Below are 20464 nucleotides of genomic sequence, written 5' to 3' on the forward strand. Positions count from 1 at the left end.
TGTTTTGTCATATCTTGAGACAGACCTGTGTTTTTTCTCCATTTACAGATAGTGGTTTCAACAGATAGAATAATTGACATGCTTATTCCTCTAAAAGCTGGTGGAGGTCTTATACTTAGGATTTAAAAAATTGTTAAAATTGTAGTGGTGTCATTTGGCCTCACTTAAAGAAAAGGGCTGTAGAAATGTTTGATGGCTAAGTCATGTAATTTCAGCACAGTGATGCTTCCCTTTTTGCTGTTTGTTCAAAACTCTACTCTGGTGCAGCACATCCTTGACAAGTTTAGATGAGGATAGCTTTTCAGGACCAAAGTTGTAGTTTTGAACTAGAGAGAAAACTTCATGGCAAATTATCCTCCACCAAAGGTTATTAGGAAAAAAAAAAAGCCAGTGTATGGGAGAGAAAACTGTAAACCTTGCAAGATCGTCCCCCCTCTTTGGAAGCTAATTTGTCTCAACCGTGGCTAATTCACTGGTCTGCAATAGACTTGCAGGAAAAATTCTGCTTGTATTAGTGGATATGTTGCCAGATTGTAAGGTTAGGTCATGTCAAAGGTGACTATAATTTTAAGTGTAACTGCTGTTTCGAAGAGCTTCCGTGACAGCCAGAAGCAATGTGCTTTCTGTTGAGATCTGCTTGATGGGTCTTTTATTCCATTAGTCATGTTTCTGTTCTCCTAAACAGGCAGAGGAGATCGAGTATTCCTGTGAGAAGTGCAATGGAAAGTCTGCTGTTGTCACACACAAGTTCAACAGGCTTCCCAGGTAAATGTTGACATGTGTTCCTCTTTTTCATGGAAGCACACATCACAAAAGTGCAAGCAAAAGTCCCTTGAAGGGTAAAGCTGGGAAAATGGGTGGGACAGCATGTGCAGTGGTCAGCCTGTGAGAAAGATGCACATGCAGACAGTACTCTTCATGATGTTCGTCAGTTTGCCTCTAAAGAAGCTCTCTTGGGCACACTGCAAAACTTCTTTCTTCCTCCCTATTGCTACACAAGGAGAGCTGAGTTTTCCCCTTTGCCTTTTCTTGGGGTTTCTGGGATGTGAGGGAAGTGGAAACAGTAAATACATTCTGGAAGTTTAATATTTTGTGCTCAGCTGGCCTGATAGGCAGGACTGAGTTGGAGACATTAGTGCCAGAAGGTATATAGAGGGTTTTGCTTTGATCAGTTAATTCTTCCCATGTTGATATCTGTTTTCTGTCTTGGTAAGCATGGCACTTTGAGGAAGAAGGCAGACACTTTGAGTGTTAATGGCACGCTCAGTAGTTTCTGACCTCGTGGTTGGGTTTAGTTCATTATTTAGAATGGAGGTGCTTGGAGGTAGGGATCATTTTCTCCTGTTAAAATTGAGTCTGTTGGATGGACTTTATCTGGCCTATGTCCTTGTCCCAAGTATACTCATACTGAACCCAGTAACTTGGTAGTTAGCTTGCATTTTGCTTAATTAGTCTATTTATGCTAGCACTGCAAAACCCTTGTCAAAGTTTTTGAATATTAGCACAACGTGAATGATGATACAGCTGCATAATCTAAATAGACAGTACAAAGTGCAGCATAAGGGAGAAGATTCAGTGTAAGGAGGCCTTTTCAGGCTCTTATACTGTTGTGATCAAAAGCTCTCGCAAACAGAAAGTGTTGTGAGATAAACCAAGTACACATCTTGCGCTGGGCACCGTTCTTCCTCAGTTTTGGGCAGCTGTGTGATCCCTCCATCACAGTCTTGAATGAATATCTGGGAGTAATATACTAGCATTCTGGCCTATAATGATTAATATTTTGTTTGCTTCCTACCTCTCACTGTGTAGCAGAAATAATGAGTTTGGTAAGAGCTGCTTCCTTCTTGACTGAAGAGCAAGGTGATGCAGATCAAAGTAGCAAGCCTCTTGAGCTGGCAGAGTCTGCACTCTGCACCTTGCACAAAGTTGAGTGATGGACAGGAGAGTAATTACCTGTCTTTTGCCATATAAAAGGTGGATAGTGTTCCCCTTCCACCCCAAAGTAGTAATCCGTTTTTGAGTTGGGTGAATGCATTTTGTAAACAGGGCTACCTGGATTTTGAATAGGTTTTCTGACTTCTGTCTTGAGATTAATATTTGTCCTTCTCTCATATCTCTCAGGGTCCTGATTCTTCATCTGAAACGATACAGCTTCAATGTAGCATTGTCTCTCAATCATAAAGTTGGGCAGCAGGTTGTTATTCCAAGATACTTAACCCTGCTTTCACACTGTACAGAAAGCACTAGGCTGCCACTGACGCTGGGATGGAGTGTCCATTCTGCAGTGTAAGTGTACAACTTGTGATTGATCCATGCAGTGTTAAGCACATATGCCACAAGGTAGGCAGTTGTCAGATCTCCTCCAGAAGATGTCTGGGCAAGGAAACATTAAAATTACACAGCTTCAGATGTGTACTGCTGCTTTGTAATGATGCCATCATGAGAACATGTATGGAAAGGAAGCATGACAGCAGCAGTAGGAAGAGTTGGTGAGGCATTATCTAGGGAATATTTGGTAAGATTATATTCTTCACTGTTCTTGTAAGTAACTTTCTATCCTTAAGAGAGCTTCTGTCAGGAATTTCTAAAATTTATGCCTCTCAGTCCAAAATAACCTAGATTACCTTTCCCTTCACAGCACACTTAACTCTGCTTAGGACACGTAACATCCTACCTTTTTCTGCTAATTTCCACTTGCACCTCCTGTGCTATCATTCATTTTTCATTGTCTTTCCTGTGCCACTGTAGTATCTGAGCACTTCACATGCTGAAAATAGTCTCTCCTTTTCCCTGTGACAGTTATTTCTGTACAGCTGCTTGTCCTGAGACACAGAGATTAAACGTGCCATTTGTCACATAGGAAGTTTGTGGCAGAATAGGGAACAAGAAACCCTCAGGTCTCTTGTGGTCCCTGCCTAGTGACATAACCACGGTAGCCGTAGTGAGTTAGGACACATCTGGTGTATATGTTCATCAGTGTGGCATGTGTTCTTGTGCTGAAGGTTTAGTGGCGTTTGAGATTTACATGGGTGTTTCCCAAGAGTTTGCTTTAACAACAGAAATCTTAAATACAACAAACAGCTTAAGCTAACCAGAGCAGAAATACTAAAAAATATGTTTGAGATAGCTTTCCAATGGCTTTTTATGTTTGAAATAGCTTTCCAATGGCTTTTTTTTAGTCATTGAAAGCATTCTGATTGACCAGAGAGTGGAAGGGTAACTTAAGCTGGAGAGAAGCAGTCCTGGTTTGAGGGGGAAGGTTAGAAAAGATTTCTGCATTGGCAGCCATCTGGTGGACAGATGTGTAGTGATAGTGATGGACTTTGAGGAGCCCATGAAAGGATTAAGTGGAGCAGGAAGTTTGTTTAGAAGATTCTAGGTAAAGGAGGAGAAAGGGAGACGTGGGACATGCCAGAAAACCGGCTGATCCAGACAGCAGCAGGAGACTGTGGTTTGGGAGCAGGAACTCAAGTGTTGGTGAGAATAAAAAATAAAGGAATGAGTTGTCTTGACATGGGAGCCTAAAGCCTTTAATTTGTGAGCTTGCCCCTAAGGGTGCATCACTAAGAAGTGAATCAAGTTTAAAGGATTATATATGGTTTTGAACAACTGTTGTATATTTATAGCGTGATGGAGTTACTACTCTACATCTAAACAATTAGCAAGTACATAATGGTATTCTGCTTGTTTCTTTGGTCACGGATTTGCATGCATAGCAGACAAGTAAACACTTATTTTTTTAAAGACTGTAACTGCTGCAATAAATACTTTGCTTTTTTAATAGTTCCCGTCCATTGAAAGCCTCCCAAATGGTGAATTCCTGTACTATAAGCACTTCCACACCTTGTAGGTGAGTTATAGCTCTGAAATGCCCGTGGCCTGGGGTTTCATGGGATAATTTTTGAGGCATTTTAAAATTTTCTAATTCTTCCTCTTTAATCTTTCCACTTTTTCTATTTGTTTTCTTTTCTTTCTATTTTTCTATTTTTCTATTGTAGTAAATTATTTCAGCTACTGTCTTTTTTTCATATCTGAGTTTTATTGGTTGTATATGCTAGCTGAAATTAATATCAATGGTACGATTTGCCTAGTTGACGTGATCACCTTAGCATTTCTTTTGAGAGCCTTGGGAGACTTGTAAGTAAGCAAAGATTATTTTGTTTCAAACAGAAGGCAGGGCATCAGAATGAGAACTGCATTTAGTTTGTACAGATGATTTCTCAATGCCAGATATCTTAAACAAGCTTACATTTGTAGTTGCAAGCCACATATAGAAGAAACAAAATGGTTTCTAATTCTGTAGTCTAGCTCTTTTCTCTATTCTGGTTCTATGGAGTCCCAACGTGTGTTCTGGGAACAGGTGGTTTTATTTGCAAAGATGAGAGAGCATTGTTTTTACGGGCTGTTTCGAAAGGCCAGTTTTTGTTACAGTGAAAAATGTGATATCACACTGGATAGTTTTGCATTGTGGAATCCTTAAAGACCAGATTTCTTAATTGAGCAGAAATCACAACTCCCCCAGGCTCCCTTGTCTTCTGTTCTAAAGAAGCAAGAGTTTATCTTGATGAAAGAGCAAACAGGAAAACTGGAAAACTTGTGCAGATTTGTGCTTTTTATATCCTAGTAATGATGTTGGAAGTCCTGTGTCCAGCTTAGTTAACTTCAGAAGTCAAATGGTTTGTGCCGAGTTCTACATGTTACTGTGGACTCGACTCAAATGAGTACTGTCTAAGATTGCTAGGTAATAAAGTACAGAATCCTTGGCCTTAGAAGCAAGAGCCAGACACTGAGTAACTTTTAACGTTGTAAGCTGCTATTGCAGGCTTGAAGTAGGTATGTCAGTTAACCTAGTAAAATACACCTTTTCTGAAAACCCTGCCTGCTATGTTAATAAATTGTCATTGTCAATTGTTGCAGTTTGTTCCCCAGATTTTACTGCCCCACAATATGAAAGTTGGGTGTGACATTTCTTTAACAGTTACTTTGAAACAGATTTGTACAATGCTACAATGCTATGAAGTTTTATAGCCATGTTTTTAATTTACAGAAAATACACTTTCAAGTCAAAGAGCTCTGCAGCACTCTATGTAGATTCTGACAGTGATGATGAGCCATTGAAACGCTCTGTTGCCCATAGCCAAAGGTTGTGTAACGTGCAGACTAGAGATCAGCAGCAACTGCAAGAAGAGCCGGAAAAGGTAAGGAAAAAACCTGCAAACTTTCATATACGGAGATCCTATATGTGCTCGTGTCTGGCCTGTGCTTTTCTTAGCATAGACTGTGAGTAAAACTGATGTAAGATAAGTTTTTTCTCCTAATTAGCACTGCAATGCTGGAAGGGAGTGCTTTGCTAATTGACCTCTCTGTATAGTTGTCTTGGGTTCCCACTGTGAACAGAGGTAATTGCATTGCAACTCCACTTCAGTTTTCAGGTTATGTATACCAGCTGCTTAGCAGTTTTGTCAGTCCTTTGGGTGACTTTCACTAATAATGTTCCCAAGCTGAAATATAATGGGCTGTCAATAATAAAATTATGCAGTAAAGACCTTGATTAAATTAGATCCAGTACAAGTTGATCTAGGCAAAATATTCAGTTGAGAGAACTTCTTGCACATCCAATCTGTGTCCCCTTTTGAGTGTGGCTTTTTAAATGCTTTTAGAAACTGAAGCTATCAGTCTTTGGAGGTGAACACATAGAAGTGTGTAGAGATCAGGTTCATTGGTGTAAAGGCACAGTTAACTTCAAATTGCCTTCAAGCTCTTCATTGTGACTAGTATTAATGTTGCCAAGATATTTTTTGCCTCTATCAGGGCAGTGTATTAGCAAGTAGATGAGTTGTGTGGGAAGGAATGATGACCCAGAAGGGAAAACAAGAAGCTTAGAGGATTATATTGCAGTACTACTTTCTTCTATTAAGTGTTGCAGGCCTAGTGCTTAGGACAAGTGTCCTGCATCTCTGCTTCTCTAAAGTTTTTGACAATGTTCATGGGGTTATTTTAATCAAGCAGGGACTTGTGGTCTTGATTATGGACAGGAGTAAAGCTGGCTGAACAGCAATAGGTAACACGAGGAAGATACCTACAGTTTCTGATCTGATGGGAAGATCAAACCAAGGGAGGAACCTGATCCACACAGTATTTAATAAATGATAAAATAGATAATGAGTATTAAATTCTCAGAAGACCCAGAGCTGGAAAGGGCTGCCAGTGTGATGAAGCTCAGAACTACAGTTAAGAATGATCTTGACAAATCTGAGAAATTGCATAAAAATAGGAGGGGTTGCTCAGTAGGAACAGGCTGAAGGTGCTAATCTTAGCAGGACTAATCGCCTGTAAATGCAGGATGGGAACAGCTGGGAAAGCAGTGGGCCTTCAGAAAGGGCGTGAAAGGTGACAGCTGGTCACGAGGTCAGGCTGGTTGAAAACAGAAGTGTATAGACAGAGGCATAGCCTGCAGGTTGTGTGAAGTAACCCTCCTTTTTTCCTCAACATTGAGCTCTAGCTGGAGTTCTGTATCCAGCTTTGGGCTCCGAACTGAAAAGAGTTATACATTAATTGGAGAGGGGCCAGAGGAGAGGAACATGAATGGTCAGAGGTTTAGAAAGGAAGATTTTTGCGGAAAGAGCAGGCGAGTGAACTTGGGGGTTTTTAGTTTTAGTTTAAGGAGAAATATAAGCAGAGCTTGTGTCTTCAAGGAAGGGAAAGAAATCAATAGAAACACCTGAGTTGTTTTCCATGCCTGTGGTGGGTAGAACAAGAAGTAATAGACCAAATTGCAGACAGTGATTTTTTTAGGTGACATGTTAGGGAAAAATTCCTGATGCTCAGGATGTATAGGGATGGAATGGATTGTTTTGGGAGAAAGCAGAAAACCCTTTGCTGAAGGTCTCAGGAACAGGGTAGGCAACTACTGTCCTGCATGGCACATCTATATCTGGCTGCGGGTGGGGGAAGGAAACTAGCTTGTCTTTGAAGTCCCTCTTATGTATAGAAAAAGTATTCCAGACTGTCCTAAATTATTCTTCCTTGAGTTTTATTCGTGAAGAAGTGTAGGTAGTCTCTATCACACAAGCCCTGTGAGTGCAGAAATTGTGGGAATAAAGCCTATTAATTTGAATAGCAAATTAATTATAGGCTTTCCAGCCTGTTGTGGGAAAGAAACAGTGGTGATGATGATTCCACATAAGTGACTTTATTCTTTGTGGCTGTGCACAATGGCCACTCCTCAACCACCAGCCTGACCAGCCATCTGTGATCATTAACAAGATCAGCTGCCCTTCTCAGTGTTGTCCTGGGAGGACCTGATCCTGGTCCTTGGAAGTGGCATTACTGCTGCTGCACCATTTCCCTTGGTATGCTTCTCGTAGCAGCTGTGGATGTGATTGCATTAGGGGCTTGGTAGTCACTTTGTATGGCCTGTATATCCTCTGTGGGGCACTGCTTGCAAAACAGTCCTGCCATATGGGAGAACAGCTGGAACAGTGGGGGTATACAACATTGGGTTGGCAGGGCAAATAGCAGTTATCCAGCTAAAGTGGGCAGAACTGCAATTTCTGTGATTTCTGCCTCTGCAGATGAAGTAGTATTTGAAGTACTTTTTAAAAATACTTATTTAAAGCAGCCTGTATTAGAGCCTAAGCTACTTTAAAATCTATGCAAATAATTTCTAATAGAAAAGTTGTATTCAGATAATGCACAGATGCTGCCAAGTCTTTAAAGTCCAGCCACTGAATTAGTGGTAGTTATTGGCAAAGTGCCTGGCACTAGGGTTTGCTGAAGAGCTAAACCAGTTTTGACATTAGTAGCCTACAGGTGTAGAGAGAGAAATCAGAAAGCTTAAAAAGCAGGTACTCTGCTTTCCTTATTCAGTGCATGAATAGATGTGAGGAGACAGGTTTAAATTTGTCAGTTCTAGTTCTTGGAGGGCATGATGTCTAGAGCAAGCAATTTAGTTGGCTAATTCATTTGCTAATCTTGTTTGATAAGCCAGTTTTAATACAAAATGTTTGCCGTATAAAACTAGCCTTGCTCATCAAAAGGTTGCTGTATTTAAGTAAAAAGCAGCAGTAAAAATGTATTTTTCATCATTTTAATGAAGTTCTGAAATCTATCCAAATGCAGTTTGGAATAAGACCTGAGTAAGTACGTTCTGATAGAAACTATTTTTCCCCATTTTTAACATAATACAGGGGGAAAAAAATCTAAGCAGTGTAATTGTGTAAATATGTGTACATGGAGGTTAACCTCCTGGTTAACAGTTGATATCAAAATGATTGAAATTATTATATTAGTTGCAAGTCAGTATGGAGTAGGAGTTGATGAGTGTCAGTTTTAGGAAAATAGCTAAAAAAGGAAAAATTCAGCTTACGAGTAAAGTGGTTTTCCTTTCTTCCAATTTAAAGTCATTCTGTTCTGCTTAGGAAAGAATAATTCCCCCCTTTCCCTGGTTAACTGTTTTCTTACTAGGTTTGCAGAGTCCTCCCCCCTGCCCCCCGCAAGATTTCATATGGCAAGTCTGCAGCACCAAACCTAATTTTAATTGCTCTTCATACCAGCCTGATTTCAGTTCCTATTCTTCCATCCCTGTGTTCAAGTTCAATTACTCTCATGTTGCTGCTTCAGCCTTTGTTAACAAACTTGCAATTTCACTACTTGTGCCTCAGCACTGACTTGCCAGAGGCTTGAGGATTCATCAGAATCTAAAGGTGGAACACGTGTTGAAGGAAAGGAAGGAAAAGGGAAGAGTTATTTTGTGTATGTTAATCCACAGGGCCTGTAAAAACTGGTTGTAGTTTATATTTAAATATTATTCCTTGGAGTGAATGTAGCTATGAAGGTTGTCTCTCCATGGAGTCTTACATAACTATCTGTTTAATGTTGACAGAGCCAAGCTCCCACTCCCTGGGTTAATAAAATAATAATTAAAAAAAAATCTCCACGGAAATGTAAAGCTGATGTTATATACCTGTTTATTCAAGCACTTAATCATAAGTCCATTCATCTGTAGGGTTCAAAAAGAAGTAAAATGGAGGGTGATAAACCTGAGCTGGGAAATGCTGGTTTTGATGGGATGAGTGAAGATGAGCTGCTAGCAGCTGTCTTAGAGATTAGCAAAAGGGAAGCTTCTCTGTCTCTGAGCCATGATGAAGATAAGCCCACAAGCAGCCCAGACACTGGTTTTGGAGACGACGAAATTCAGGAATTGCCAGAAAACCTGGAATCTATGGAGATGGAGAAACCCAAAGCAGCATTAGACTCAGGTAAGGCAAAGTTACCATCTTAATTGGACTATAGCAAGCTAAAGCAGGTTACTGATAGTAGCAGGGTAGTAATGTATGGTGGCAGAATCTGGATGCAAGTCCACTGCTGAAACTGCTTGACTTCCTCAGAGTTTTCTTACAGTTTCCCTGTGTATAAAGTGTTAATTCATTGAACTGTGAAAATGTATTTTCTTGTATGTCTGTCACCTTTCTGATAAAGGTAAGGTCATCTTCAGAGTTAATTTCCATTTTTTTTCTCTCACGATTAACACATGCTTCCACTGGTTCCTGTACCAGACAATTCAATTTACTAAGATTTGGCAGTGTCTGGAACTTAATCTTCCGTAATCAGAAAGTATTTTCATTTCTGTAGCTGTGGCAGCCTGGGCAGCATGGTAGCAGTGTTCACATTGCTGATGTGCAAGAGTGATGTCTTGGGTGCCTAAGACTAGAATGCTTTCCTAAATGGAGTTATTTTATCACTAGTTACTAATAAATTTAACACTATCTCTGTAATTTTTTTCTAATACTTTTTAATGTGAGAGTAGACCCTTGAGCATCAGAGACTCAGCATGTGAATTATGGCCTCTGACCCAGAAACACAGTTGTGTACAAGAAGGAGCCTGTTTGATCTCAGTGTGGAGAAATTGAGTGTCTTCCTTTAGCTGGCTGAAGGAAAGTGTTTATCGTTTGTTGTGTGCTATATGCTTTCAGTCAGATTTTTAATTCCACTAGCCTGGAAAAACAGGCCAACAATATGCCTGCCTTGTCCTCTGAGAGCCAGGAAGTTAAATATTAACAACAAAAAACCTCACTCTATTATCAAAAATCACACTTGTTTCAATGGACAACTCTTGAGAGCTTTCATGTTGGAAGGCAGTGGATAAGAAAACTAAGTCTGTGGTCAGCCTTGTTTGTGCCCTACTAATGTTGTTTATGGTTGTGTGAAAGAGAGTTGTGAGTGTGTGGCCATGTAAATATCTCTCTCTCTCCAGGTTTTATTTGGAAAGTATAATGTAATTATTTGAAGGCTCTCTTGTGACACTTAAACAAAAAGTATGTGTTTAATAAAGGTTTCTGTATTTTTTCATTAAGAATGCAGTTAACACTCAACATTGCATTCAGCTTTCTGTATTTGACTGTGTATGACCAAAACCCACAAGTATTTCTCAAAGCATTGGCATTCAGATGAGGTATGTGTGTATGTTAAGTTACCAGTTACGGCAGCTGAATGTAACATGCCATGAGTCACAATCCCATGTTCTATTTAAAGGAAACTTAATTGCAAACGATGCTTAGCTATATCAGACAAGATGATTCTAAATATGACTGATTTAACTTGGTCCATTTCTTGTTACCGCTAGTAATTTTTTTTGTAAACACTGAATAATTTGTGGTGCTTTCAAAAAAGGCTAATTTAGATATGACAGAAGATGTCTTTTCTGCTACATGAATCTCAAGCATGAGTCAAGTGAGTATTTCTTCTTACATTGGAAGTTTTCAAAGGTCATGTAATAAATTCTGTTTTGTTTTTCATCTTAAGAGGATTAGACTGATGGATTATAGTTTTGGTTCTGGTGGTCTTGTGTTTAAGAGGTCACAGATACTGAGAGTGCCTTGTATAATCCTTGCTAATAACTAATGAGCAGATGTTGAAGTCTGCATAGGGCAAAACTATGAAGTTTCACGTGTTGTTGCATGATAGCTGTTGGAGCAGGTTCTGATTCTTTCTCAGCTGCAAGCAAATGGGAGAATGAAAGTGTCCTGCAACTGCAGGAGGTGTATGCAGTGGTTGAATGAATGTTCATTCCAGAAGTTTTATAAAATACTTCTGCCATAGCGTTCACTTTCAAGGTGAACTGAAAAGTTATAACCTTCTTGCACTTGTAAAGCTGTAGATAGTGTTCACAGGATTGAGGCTCTTACCTGATGCAAAAAGTTGACAGATTTAAACAGTGCTTGAGATTTATGCTTCCTTGTGTCTTACATATGATTTGGCTTTAATTGTGGTTTCATCTTTAGTACTCCAAGGTACAATATGCAATGCAAATTTTTATAATCCATGGTTCCTTCTAGACAAATTCAAGTGTCAGATTCATGACTGCAGAAACCTAGTGGGGTGTGACATCTTACTTTAACTAAAGTTGCTGTTTCTGACTGAACATAAAAGGCTAAGAAGAGAACAGGTTCAGGGATTAATCACATGGTTCATCCTACACCTGTTAAAATAAGCGTAAGACTGTTTTGGAGCTTTTTCCATTTGACTCGTGTGCGGTTTTTATGGCTGGTGAGCTCTCCCTGTCAGTAGATGTCACTGTGCTGCAAGGATTTAAAGAGGATTTAGCTGGTAACAGAAGACCCAGGAAAGCATAACTGTACTTTCTGATTCCTCAGGTCCTGCCAATTTCACTGAGATAACTAAAGATTTTGATGAGAATAAGGAAAACAAAACTCCGGAAGGCTCCCAGGGGGAGGTTGACTGGCTGCAGCAGTACGATATGGAGAGAGAGAGGGAAGAACAAGAACTTCAGCAGGCACTGGCTCAAAGCCTTCAAGAGCAAGTAAGAAATAAAGTTTGCTTCCTTGGGTTATCTTCCCCAGCACTGGAAACCTGATAGCTAAAGGAAAAGCTTGTGTTCAGGCAGTAATTGCAAAGGGATTCTGCTGCTTTTTTGAGAGAATCAGATGAAAAAAGATTTGGGTTTCTTTTAGCTCCAGTGTCAGTAGAGTGACAGCTCTGGATACATCTGGGCACGTTTTGTAAGTGCTTTGGAAACCATATATCACATCACAGACCTGCAGATTTCTCAAAGCTTTCCCTGCACATTTATACACTGGCTTGTAACATGATATGAAAACGATGATAAACTGAACTAAACTCTTACTCTCTGTCACCAAGATCCAAGCCCACCTTTAGCTTCCCTGGCAGTTGCTGCTTGAAGCATGCCATGTCAAGACTCAAAGTGAAAGAGGCAGGTTTCAAAGCAAACACTAAGAACGGCCATGCCAGGTCAGGTTAAAGATCTGTCTATCCCAGTGCCTTGTTTCTGGTACTAGCAAGTAGGGGATGCTTAGTGAAGAATGTAGGAACTGAGCATTTATGTGATCCTTCCCTGTTAGTAAATTGGAAAAAGGATCCCAAATAATTTAGTCTAAAACAAGTCCTTTAAATTAGACTTGGAAAGAATTAGGATCTCGGGTTATGTGCTAACCATCTGTATTCCACTTGAATTTCAAGACCTGTAAACTGATTTCCACAAGTTTAACCGAGCTGCCAAGAGTGAATCAAGTACTTAGCCAGGTCTTTCTTTAAATAGGTGCCCTTGTCTGCTCTCTATTAATACTAAAGCTGTCATGGTTTTCCTTATGAGATCTGATGTTTCCATGGCTCTTGGATTTTTCTCTCCCATTACTCATTATGAGATGCTGGTTGGTATGTTCCATGCCAGATGTAGCTTTGATTCAGCGATGTTGAGTAGTTTAACAAAGATTCCCAAATGCTTTAGAAATAGTGAGATAAAAGGCCTCATGCTAATAATGTAAAACTGCTCTTTGAGCATTGTTCTGCTACAGTTCTGAAGTGAAAATCTGCTATTCTAATGATTCAAGCATGGAAATGTGGTAGCTGTGGTTATCTTGATTTGAAATACATAGTTAGGGTTCTGCGTTCAGGTGCACTGAAAGCATTCAAACCCTGAATTAAGAAGCCAGCTCATTAAATATTATTGACTGGCTTGCTGTAGCTCTGGGCTTTCAAGAGTGGTGGGAGGAACAGGGGCATGATATTATTCAAAGATTAGAAGGGTTTGTTGACTTGAGGTTTCTTTGCTACTTGCTCATTGCAATATTTTTAGTACCTGGTTCTTTAGTGGTGTCTCTTTTTGCATCCTGCCTTTGTGAGTTACACCTGTGACATAGAACCACTGGCTCTACTTTCAAATGGCTTAAAAATAATAAAATCTGTCAGGATTTAACGACTCTGTCCTCAGCTGGCTTTGAGCAGAAGTAAGTCTAAATTTTGTCGAAGTGTCAGGAGCTTTGTGTGTAAGTGACAGCTTTCCTTAGCGAAGGTTGCAAATTCATTCAGATGCTTTTCAAATTAATGATCCAGAGAAAGCGTTCGGTGTTACTAGAGACTCGCTCTGCTGCATACCAAACTTCAGGAGCTTTGACGAGTCTTAATGAAGGTTTGTCCCAGGTTCTGTTTCACGGGAACATTGGACTCTTGCTGGTTGCAAACATTCCTTCACACAGAACCTTTAATTTACAATGTCAGGTTTGTTGTAGAAACCAGAGCAGCACAGTTTCAATGGAAAAAGAGCACCACAAGAATTTTAAACAGTAAAGTGTCTCAATGAGCTAAGTTTTGTTCTCTTCCCATTAGGAGGCACGAGAACAAAAAGAGGATGATGACCTTAAACGAGCCACGGAATTAAGTCTACAAGGTGAAACTTATTTAACTTCTTCCAGGATGTTGTTTTTGAGAGAAAATAGATCTGTATGTGTGAGTGCAGCTCCTGAGTGTCTGTAAGACAGCTGGCATTTCATGTTCTTTTGGTGTGTGCTTTGTTGTGTTTGGCTTTGCTCAGGTCAGCTTTTCTTGCTCTTGGTTGTGAAGGCAAATGCCAGGAAAAACTTAATATGAAAAATTACTTATTTCAGTCTCTTGAATTTTTAATTAGATATAGATATATAGACAGATATATGTAATATATGATATTAAATATATATAATATATATTTAATGTATAATATTAATTTAGAGAGAGAAAAATGGACTTTGAAATTTTGCATTCCCAGCAGAAGCCAGCACGCTAATTGCCCTAGTCAGAGCATAAGGATTATTTCTTACTTGCATTGATATTTTAGTGCTGATTAATGAATGCACTGGCCTTGCCCAGGAGAATGAGTAAGTGTTGTATCTGTTTGATAGAGGACAGGAGGGAGACAGACCTCACTGCAAGGTATAGCTGTTGGCAGTGAAAAAAGAAACCCAAAATACACTTATCTGTCTTCTCCAAATCCAGACAGTGTGGTGAGCCTCAGGCACTGTTTAACATTTGTGTGAGGCTGGCATGTGAGTGATTTCATGCAATCTGGCAGAGCAAAGCATAACCAAGAGAAAATTCCTGCTCCAAAGAGGGAGAGGGAGGGGTAATGAAATACTGTGTTAAGGTACTTGTAGTTGCTCAGGCACCTTTAAAGGCCCTTGGTTATTACTGGATGAACCTATGTCTGCTTCTGAAGAGATGTAAGTTGAATGCTGCTTAAGCATCCTTCAGCCTGAGGTCTGTCCCCTGATGAGCTCTGGCAGACTGACTGCCCAGACCCTCTCAGGTCTTCCTTGATTCTTGTGTCCAGGAAGAATTCAAGGCTAGCAAGCTTTCCTCCTCCTGATTTGCAGTTGCTTGACTTAAACATGAGCGTTGCCTTGTGCTTCTCAACTTGCTACTGTCTCGTTTGTAAGGCATCAGCCAGCATTTATTCAAGGAGATGCTAATAATCTTGAACATATAGCTGGTAGTATTTGTCTTAGGAAGGTTCCCAATGGTGCTGCAATCAAAGAACCACTAGTCATCCAGAGACCGTTGAAGTGGCATTTAGCAATACCTGTGGCAAGTGCTTCATGCAGAGACCTATCTACGTGGCTGTGTTTCTTGGCTGTAGTCTAGCTTACAACAGCCTGAATAAGTGTGGAAACCAGCAGTAAAATATTCTCAGTTAAAGGGATTCATCTATAAACTTCCCGAGAAGATTATGCTAATCCAGCGTCTGATGATTTAACGGGGCAAGCAATGTGAGAATCACTTTGGCAAAACATGTCCATCATAACTGGCATGATAGTCTCTTTAAAAAAAGAAAAAAAAAAAAATCCTGAGCAGTGTCCTGTTAATCTCAACTTCTCATCCACCCAGGACTCCATAGTTTTAATTTAGCTGGTGAAAGCATAGCTACTTCTCCTAATGAGTACTGTACAAAATCTTAAATTAGTCGGGTAGCTGCCGAATCCCAGGAAGTTTGGAACAGCGTGTACAGGGAGCAGTGGTGCCTTCCGGCTCTTTACAGAAAGCTGCCTGCATTTTGCTCAGCCAAGCAAACTGGAAGTTCCTGCAGTGAGCAGCCTTCTTACCGTTGAAAACAATGAAAAGATGCCTGCTGCCAGCAGTAGCATTTTGATGCCAGTTTTAATTGAAAAATGCACTTTGTTAATGCAACTTACAGTTAAAACTGTAATTCATAGCTTCTTGTTGCAGAAACTTACAGTTCACTGACCAGACTGGCTGTACTTCTTTTAACGTCAGTTCTGGCTGCAGACCACTGGTGCTCTGGAGCGAATTGGGGGTTTAAAGGCTCTTTTTATCACCCAGCTGTCATTGCCATAGTGCCCTTTTGTAGAAGTATGAGAGAGATGATGCTAAAATTAATTCTGTAGTCCAAGATACTTTTCTTAACTATTGCTCTGACAAGTTGGGGAAGGGAGAGAGTTTTTATTTGGAAATTCCAGTATCTCCTGCTTTCCTTGGAAAGGAAGCTTGAAACATTAGCATTTTATTGTGCTTGTTTATGTGGGTAGATACACCTCAACCTGTTGTGAATTCCTGTGTGTGCCATGGCTTCTCACACCATATCATTGTTTCCATGCTATCTAGAGTTCAACAGCTCTCTCCTGGACAGCGTTGGTTCTGATGAAGACTCTGGGAATGAGGATGTTCTTGACATGGAGTATTCAGAAGCTGAAGCAGAAGAGCTGAAAAGAAATGCTGAGGTGTGATCTATGATTGCAAAAGCCAACTGAGAAATACACCCTTCTTTACCATCAGTTTAGTGTTGGAGGTAGTTTTACAAAGCAAGTGCAGAGTCTAGAAAGGTCTTTTATGTTCAAAAGTGAAAAGATAGAAAATTTCTATCCTTAAGAGACTGTCCTATTGTGTTATTTTAATTTCAAAAAAACCTAAAACAAAACAGCTGCAGACACCCTCTGAGTTTCTCTAAGATGTGGGTAATGGTGAAAAGGAAACAGTAATTTTATACCAGAAATGTTCCAGTGCATTTAAAGCAATGAGCCTGAAATTCTTACTTACAGAGAGAGAGGACTTCTGCCAGCGTGGTAGTTTAATTGCAGTGCCATAGGCTTCTAGATCCTGCACCACCAGAACTGGGAAGTTGTGGCGAGATCTTACTCCCATTAGGTGAAACATAACTGTAACCTAGGCTGTGCTGCCAGCCGCTGGCACACTCAGACTCCACACAGCAGTGTTGTGAAAGTTGCCTGCTTGCCTCAGTGGGAGGAGTACTGTGTAGAGTGGAAAAGGTTAAATAATTGGAGTTTCTTTGAGCAGTTTTTATTTTCTTACAATTCTTTACCAATTACCTTACCCTTAAACCACAAGTTACATTTTTAATAGTGTTGTCAGTGAATCTTATCAGTAACATCTCCTGGTCAGAGAGGATTAAAAAATAATTGTCAAAAGCCAGTTACCACCATTTAGTTTTATTGTCAGTGAATAGACAGAGCATGTTTCCTGCATGCAAAGAGGGCATTGTGTGCTGACATTACGGGTGCATGACAAGAGAATCTGGGCTACATATGCAGTATTAGTTGTTAAACCTGTGTACCATTATCAAGGGTATTTCTTTGATATTTCAGAAGTAAGCATGGTGTTCCCTTTTTTGCTTGTCTATATTTATTTGGTGGATTAATTCTGACATCAGTGGAAGTCACTCAGGAAATAGTTGTTTAGAAGACTTTGCAGTGTAAAGCTCGTGTCAGCATCTGTTGTGAGGTCAGAGTGGCTCCTTTGCATGTTCATTGGCTTGCTGAAAGATTAAATAAGATGGGAGGCTTTTTCCCACTTCTGGAAGGACTGCTTGTTTGGTCTGAAACAGGGTGTCTGTTTCTGTAATCCTTGACTGGGTTGCAGCTTTGAATACAGTAGCTAAAGCTGGTATCTCGGGTATAAATCATCTTGTCCTTTTGGGGGACAAAAGTGAATGCCTAAAAGCTTTAATTGAACTTCCCCCCCCCCCCCCCCCCAGACAGGAGAGCTTCCCCACTCCTATCGTCTCATCAGCATCGTCAGCCATATCGGAAGCACATCATCTTCAGGTAAAAGATACCACATTTTATTCTTCATCTCTTATCTAGCTTAAAAAATCTGTAATACAGAATTACCGTAGAAGGATTATTTGCAGAAGATTTCAGGCAGCAAAGCAAGTCTTCCATCATGGCTTGCTGGTGGGGGAGCAGGTTGAGGATGTCATGGTGCCTAACACTCAGCATGTGGATGACGTAGTGCTTGTGGGGTCCATGGAATTGCTTGTGCTTGTTACCAGCTCACTGACCAGGAATGATGGAGGGAGCAGGATCTTAAGGGTCTTTTAGCATTTAAATCTGACATAGGTCTGTGGGCTGAGGTATCTAGCTAACCAGCTTACTGGTTGAACTGCAGCATGAAAAGAAAGGTGCGTTCTGTGTTTTTAAGGTCATTACATCAGTGATGTCTATGATATCAAGAAGCAGTCCTGGTTCACCTACAATGACCTGGAAGTGTCTAGAACTCTAGAGGCCACTGTTCAGTGTGACAGAGACCGAAGCGGCTACATCTTCTTCTACATGCACAAGTAGGTGTCTTGGGGAATTTTGCTGCTAGTAGTAACCTGCTGTTTATGAGGAAGAGGGCTTCTCTTCTTCCTCTAGTCCTCTTTGCTGGGATGTAAAGTATCTCCATGTATTTGTCAGAAGAAAGCGTAATCAGAATTATATGCAAGAACGACAAAACTGAAGTGCTCCAAGTTCAGAGGCATGGAATTGTATGTCACTAATACATAGGGTTTTAACAAGATGCATTAAATCATCTTTTAAGAAGAGGATTCAGTGTCTCAGCTATGCATTCGTTGCACGAGGAATCATAAAGGAGCTTGGGTTTTTCCCTTAAGTGCTGTGATATCTGTAAATGCCCTTATCCCTGCTCCTAGCGGTTGTGTTGTTGCAGCCGTGGTCATCTCAGGACACGGGCAAGAGGGGGTTTGTAGGTAGAAGTGATACCTTTTCAGGCACACAGAACTGAAGAAGGGGTTTTGTGCCTCAGTTTGTCCCCTTCTCTCTTTACTGGTTGCTATAATAAAGGATGTTACTTCATCTACAGACTGTGTCCTGTGTTGCTTCTGATCCTTTTACCAGCCAGGAGTTATTTTCACTATTGTTACTGTTCTTTGAGGCTTGCCACTGACCTTACTCATTGTAATAATGAATGAAAAAAAAGTGCTGTGGGATTCAAGGAGCCTTGCTTAGAGATGCCAGATAAGACACCTTTCTCTGCCAGGATCTGTGACACTTGAGTTTGTGGATTAAATCCAGTTGCTGATTCCCTCGGGGCTGTCTTATGTAGCGGTTTGTTGTTGTACATAAGTTTCACTGTTGGTCTTTCCCTCTGTCCTAGGGATATCTTCGATGAGTTACTAGAAACAGAAAAAAATGCACAGCCACTTAGCATGGAAGTAGGAAGATCGGTTCGTCAGCCTCTGTGAAGAGTAAAACACCTTGTTCCTCCTGAGGAACAAGGAAGATTCTGAACTTGTGCCAGACACACAGGAGTAACAAACAGCTCAGGGCCAAAACAAGAGACAAAAGGTAGAAATACAGGACGCTTGGTTTGTTGAACCATCTGTGCAAGTCCTGGGCCTGAACCACGCGTTTAAACCTTGACATCCCAGAGCGATCCTCCTGTGGTGAAGTTTTTATTGTTCCTCAAATAATTTTGTCAGCATGGAGCCTTAAAGAGTTGCATCAAGCCACAAGACTACAGCTGCTCATAAACTGATATAAAAAAAAAAAAGTGCAAAAAGAGACTCAACTTAAAAGCCCACTCACCTATGAGACGTGAGTGGCGAAGATTTACATATCACTTGGCTTTTTTTTTTTTTTTTTCCTCTCCAAGAGCAATTTAAGCAATAGATTCTGTAACCTGGCGTGTGTTGTGTTAGTAATATTCACTGGAAACCCAGATCACTGAGTACGCTCTTGCCAGTCATCTCGCTAACAGGCGTTTTGGAGTCACTCAAGCTGACGCATTTTGAATTTCATGGGTTTGTAAGCGCTCTGCTATTTACATACAGTTCCAGGAAACAAACTGTTGGTGCTGTGGAATGTATTGCATACCTGGTGGCAGCTCTGTCATTTTTTTACACCATTCACTGTCATCCTCCTTTAGACCTGAGATTATATACGTGATTTCTTTCATTTTACAAGTTCTATTATTTGACTGCATTTTCTTCATAAGGTTGTTGCCTAAGTACGATTTGGAGAGGAGAGGTCTCTCTTTGGTGTGCAGTATTTTGCACTGAAGTTATATTGCTTAGGGCTGCTTTGATGTAACTCTGGGGGTAGGTGAACACCTGGAGCAGACTGAGAACAGTAGCAGGAGGTGAGCAACAGCCACTTTGCATCTTCTGTGAGGGAAAGAGTGTTCTGGCGTTACCCTTTGTGCGCAGGCCTGTGTCATCGTGAATCAGAAACGGTGGGAAAAGGCAGGGTCTGCAGGGTAGCCCTTGGCAGTTGAATTGCTCTTTGATGGAACCATGGTCTTGCTTTGGTCTTCTCGTATCCGAGGGTAAGAGGGTTTTTACTGCAGCTATGCCTCTGTTCTCCTTTCTGAGGAGTGCAGAGTGCTCAAACTGTGAAACTTAAACCAGGTGGAAAGCTTTCAGAAAGCCCATGTTCAGCATTAACAGAATACGGTTAGGAAGAAGTGTTGCATTTTATTGGATTTAGAGACATGATGCTCCTTTTATAGCTTGTTTCAGCAGGGGGGGGATAAGCCTAGTGACTTCACTTTTTCAGCACCCTCGCACTTACTTAGCAAGGGCAGATGTTTTGTTTTGCTGGCATTTACTTATTTCGGAGAAATTGTTGCTGTTAAGCAGAGTAGTTGCTCTTGTTTTGGCCTCTAGTTATGATTTTTGCAGCTTGAGTTTTAGAGGTGAAAGACTTGTTTAAAAAAAAAAAAAAAACACACAACCAAAAAAACCCACCTTCTTTTGCTGTCGAGATAGTTTCTGGGTTTTTTAAACTATTGTTAGGAGTTTCTCAGGAATAAATCAGCTGAAGCAAAGCAGACAAAACCACCGATTTAGGAGACAGCAGGCACCTCTTTCATGGGCACTTCCACACTGGAGTTTATCCTAGCAGGCTGGCAGGGGGATGAT

General features: G+C 40.5%; 1 protein-coding gene across 3 annotated transcripts in view; it reads left to right on the forward strand.

The window, feature by feature from the left end:
- USP37 (ubiquitin specific peptidase 37) overlaps positions 1–20281 on the forward strand; it is a 36296-nt gene extending 16015 nt beyond the window's left edge. The window contains exons 13-23 of one of the 3 annotated variants that reach the window (XM_010568235.1): positions 686–765; positions 2122–2286; positions 3785–3850; positions 5048–5198; positions 9008–9260; positions 11655–11821; positions 13645–13705; positions 15910–16025; positions 17297–17366; positions 17743–17881; positions 18700–20281. In XM_010568235.1, coding sequence (XP_010566537.1) covers positions 686–765; positions 2122–2286; positions 3785–3850; positions 5048–5198; positions 9008–9260; positions 11655–11821; positions 13645–13705; positions 15910–16025; positions 17297–17366; positions 17743–17881; positions 18700–18787 — 1356 coding nt within the window. In that variant the 3' untranslated portion in view covers positions 18788–20281. The remainder of the gene's footprint in view (positions 1–685; positions 766–2121; positions 2287–3784; positions 3851–5047; positions 5199–9007; positions 9261–11654; positions 11822–13644; positions 13706–15909; positions 16026–17296; positions 17367–17742; positions 17882–18699) is intronic. The other 2 variants (XM_010568243.1, XM_010568251.1) reach the window with 2 other exon arrangements.
- Positions 20282–20464: the final 183 nt, after the last annotated feature.

Source organism: Haliaeetus leucocephalus, unplaced genomic scaffold, assembly GCF_000737465.1.
Source record: "Haliaeetus leucocephalus isolate CR32 unplaced genomic scaffold, Haliaeetus_leucocephalus-4.0 Scaffold1, whole genome shotgun sequence".
In the NCBI taxonomy this organism is placed as follows: domain Eukaryota; kingdom Metazoa; phylum Chordata; class Aves; order Accipitriformes; family Accipitridae; genus Haliaeetus; species Haliaeetus leucocephalus.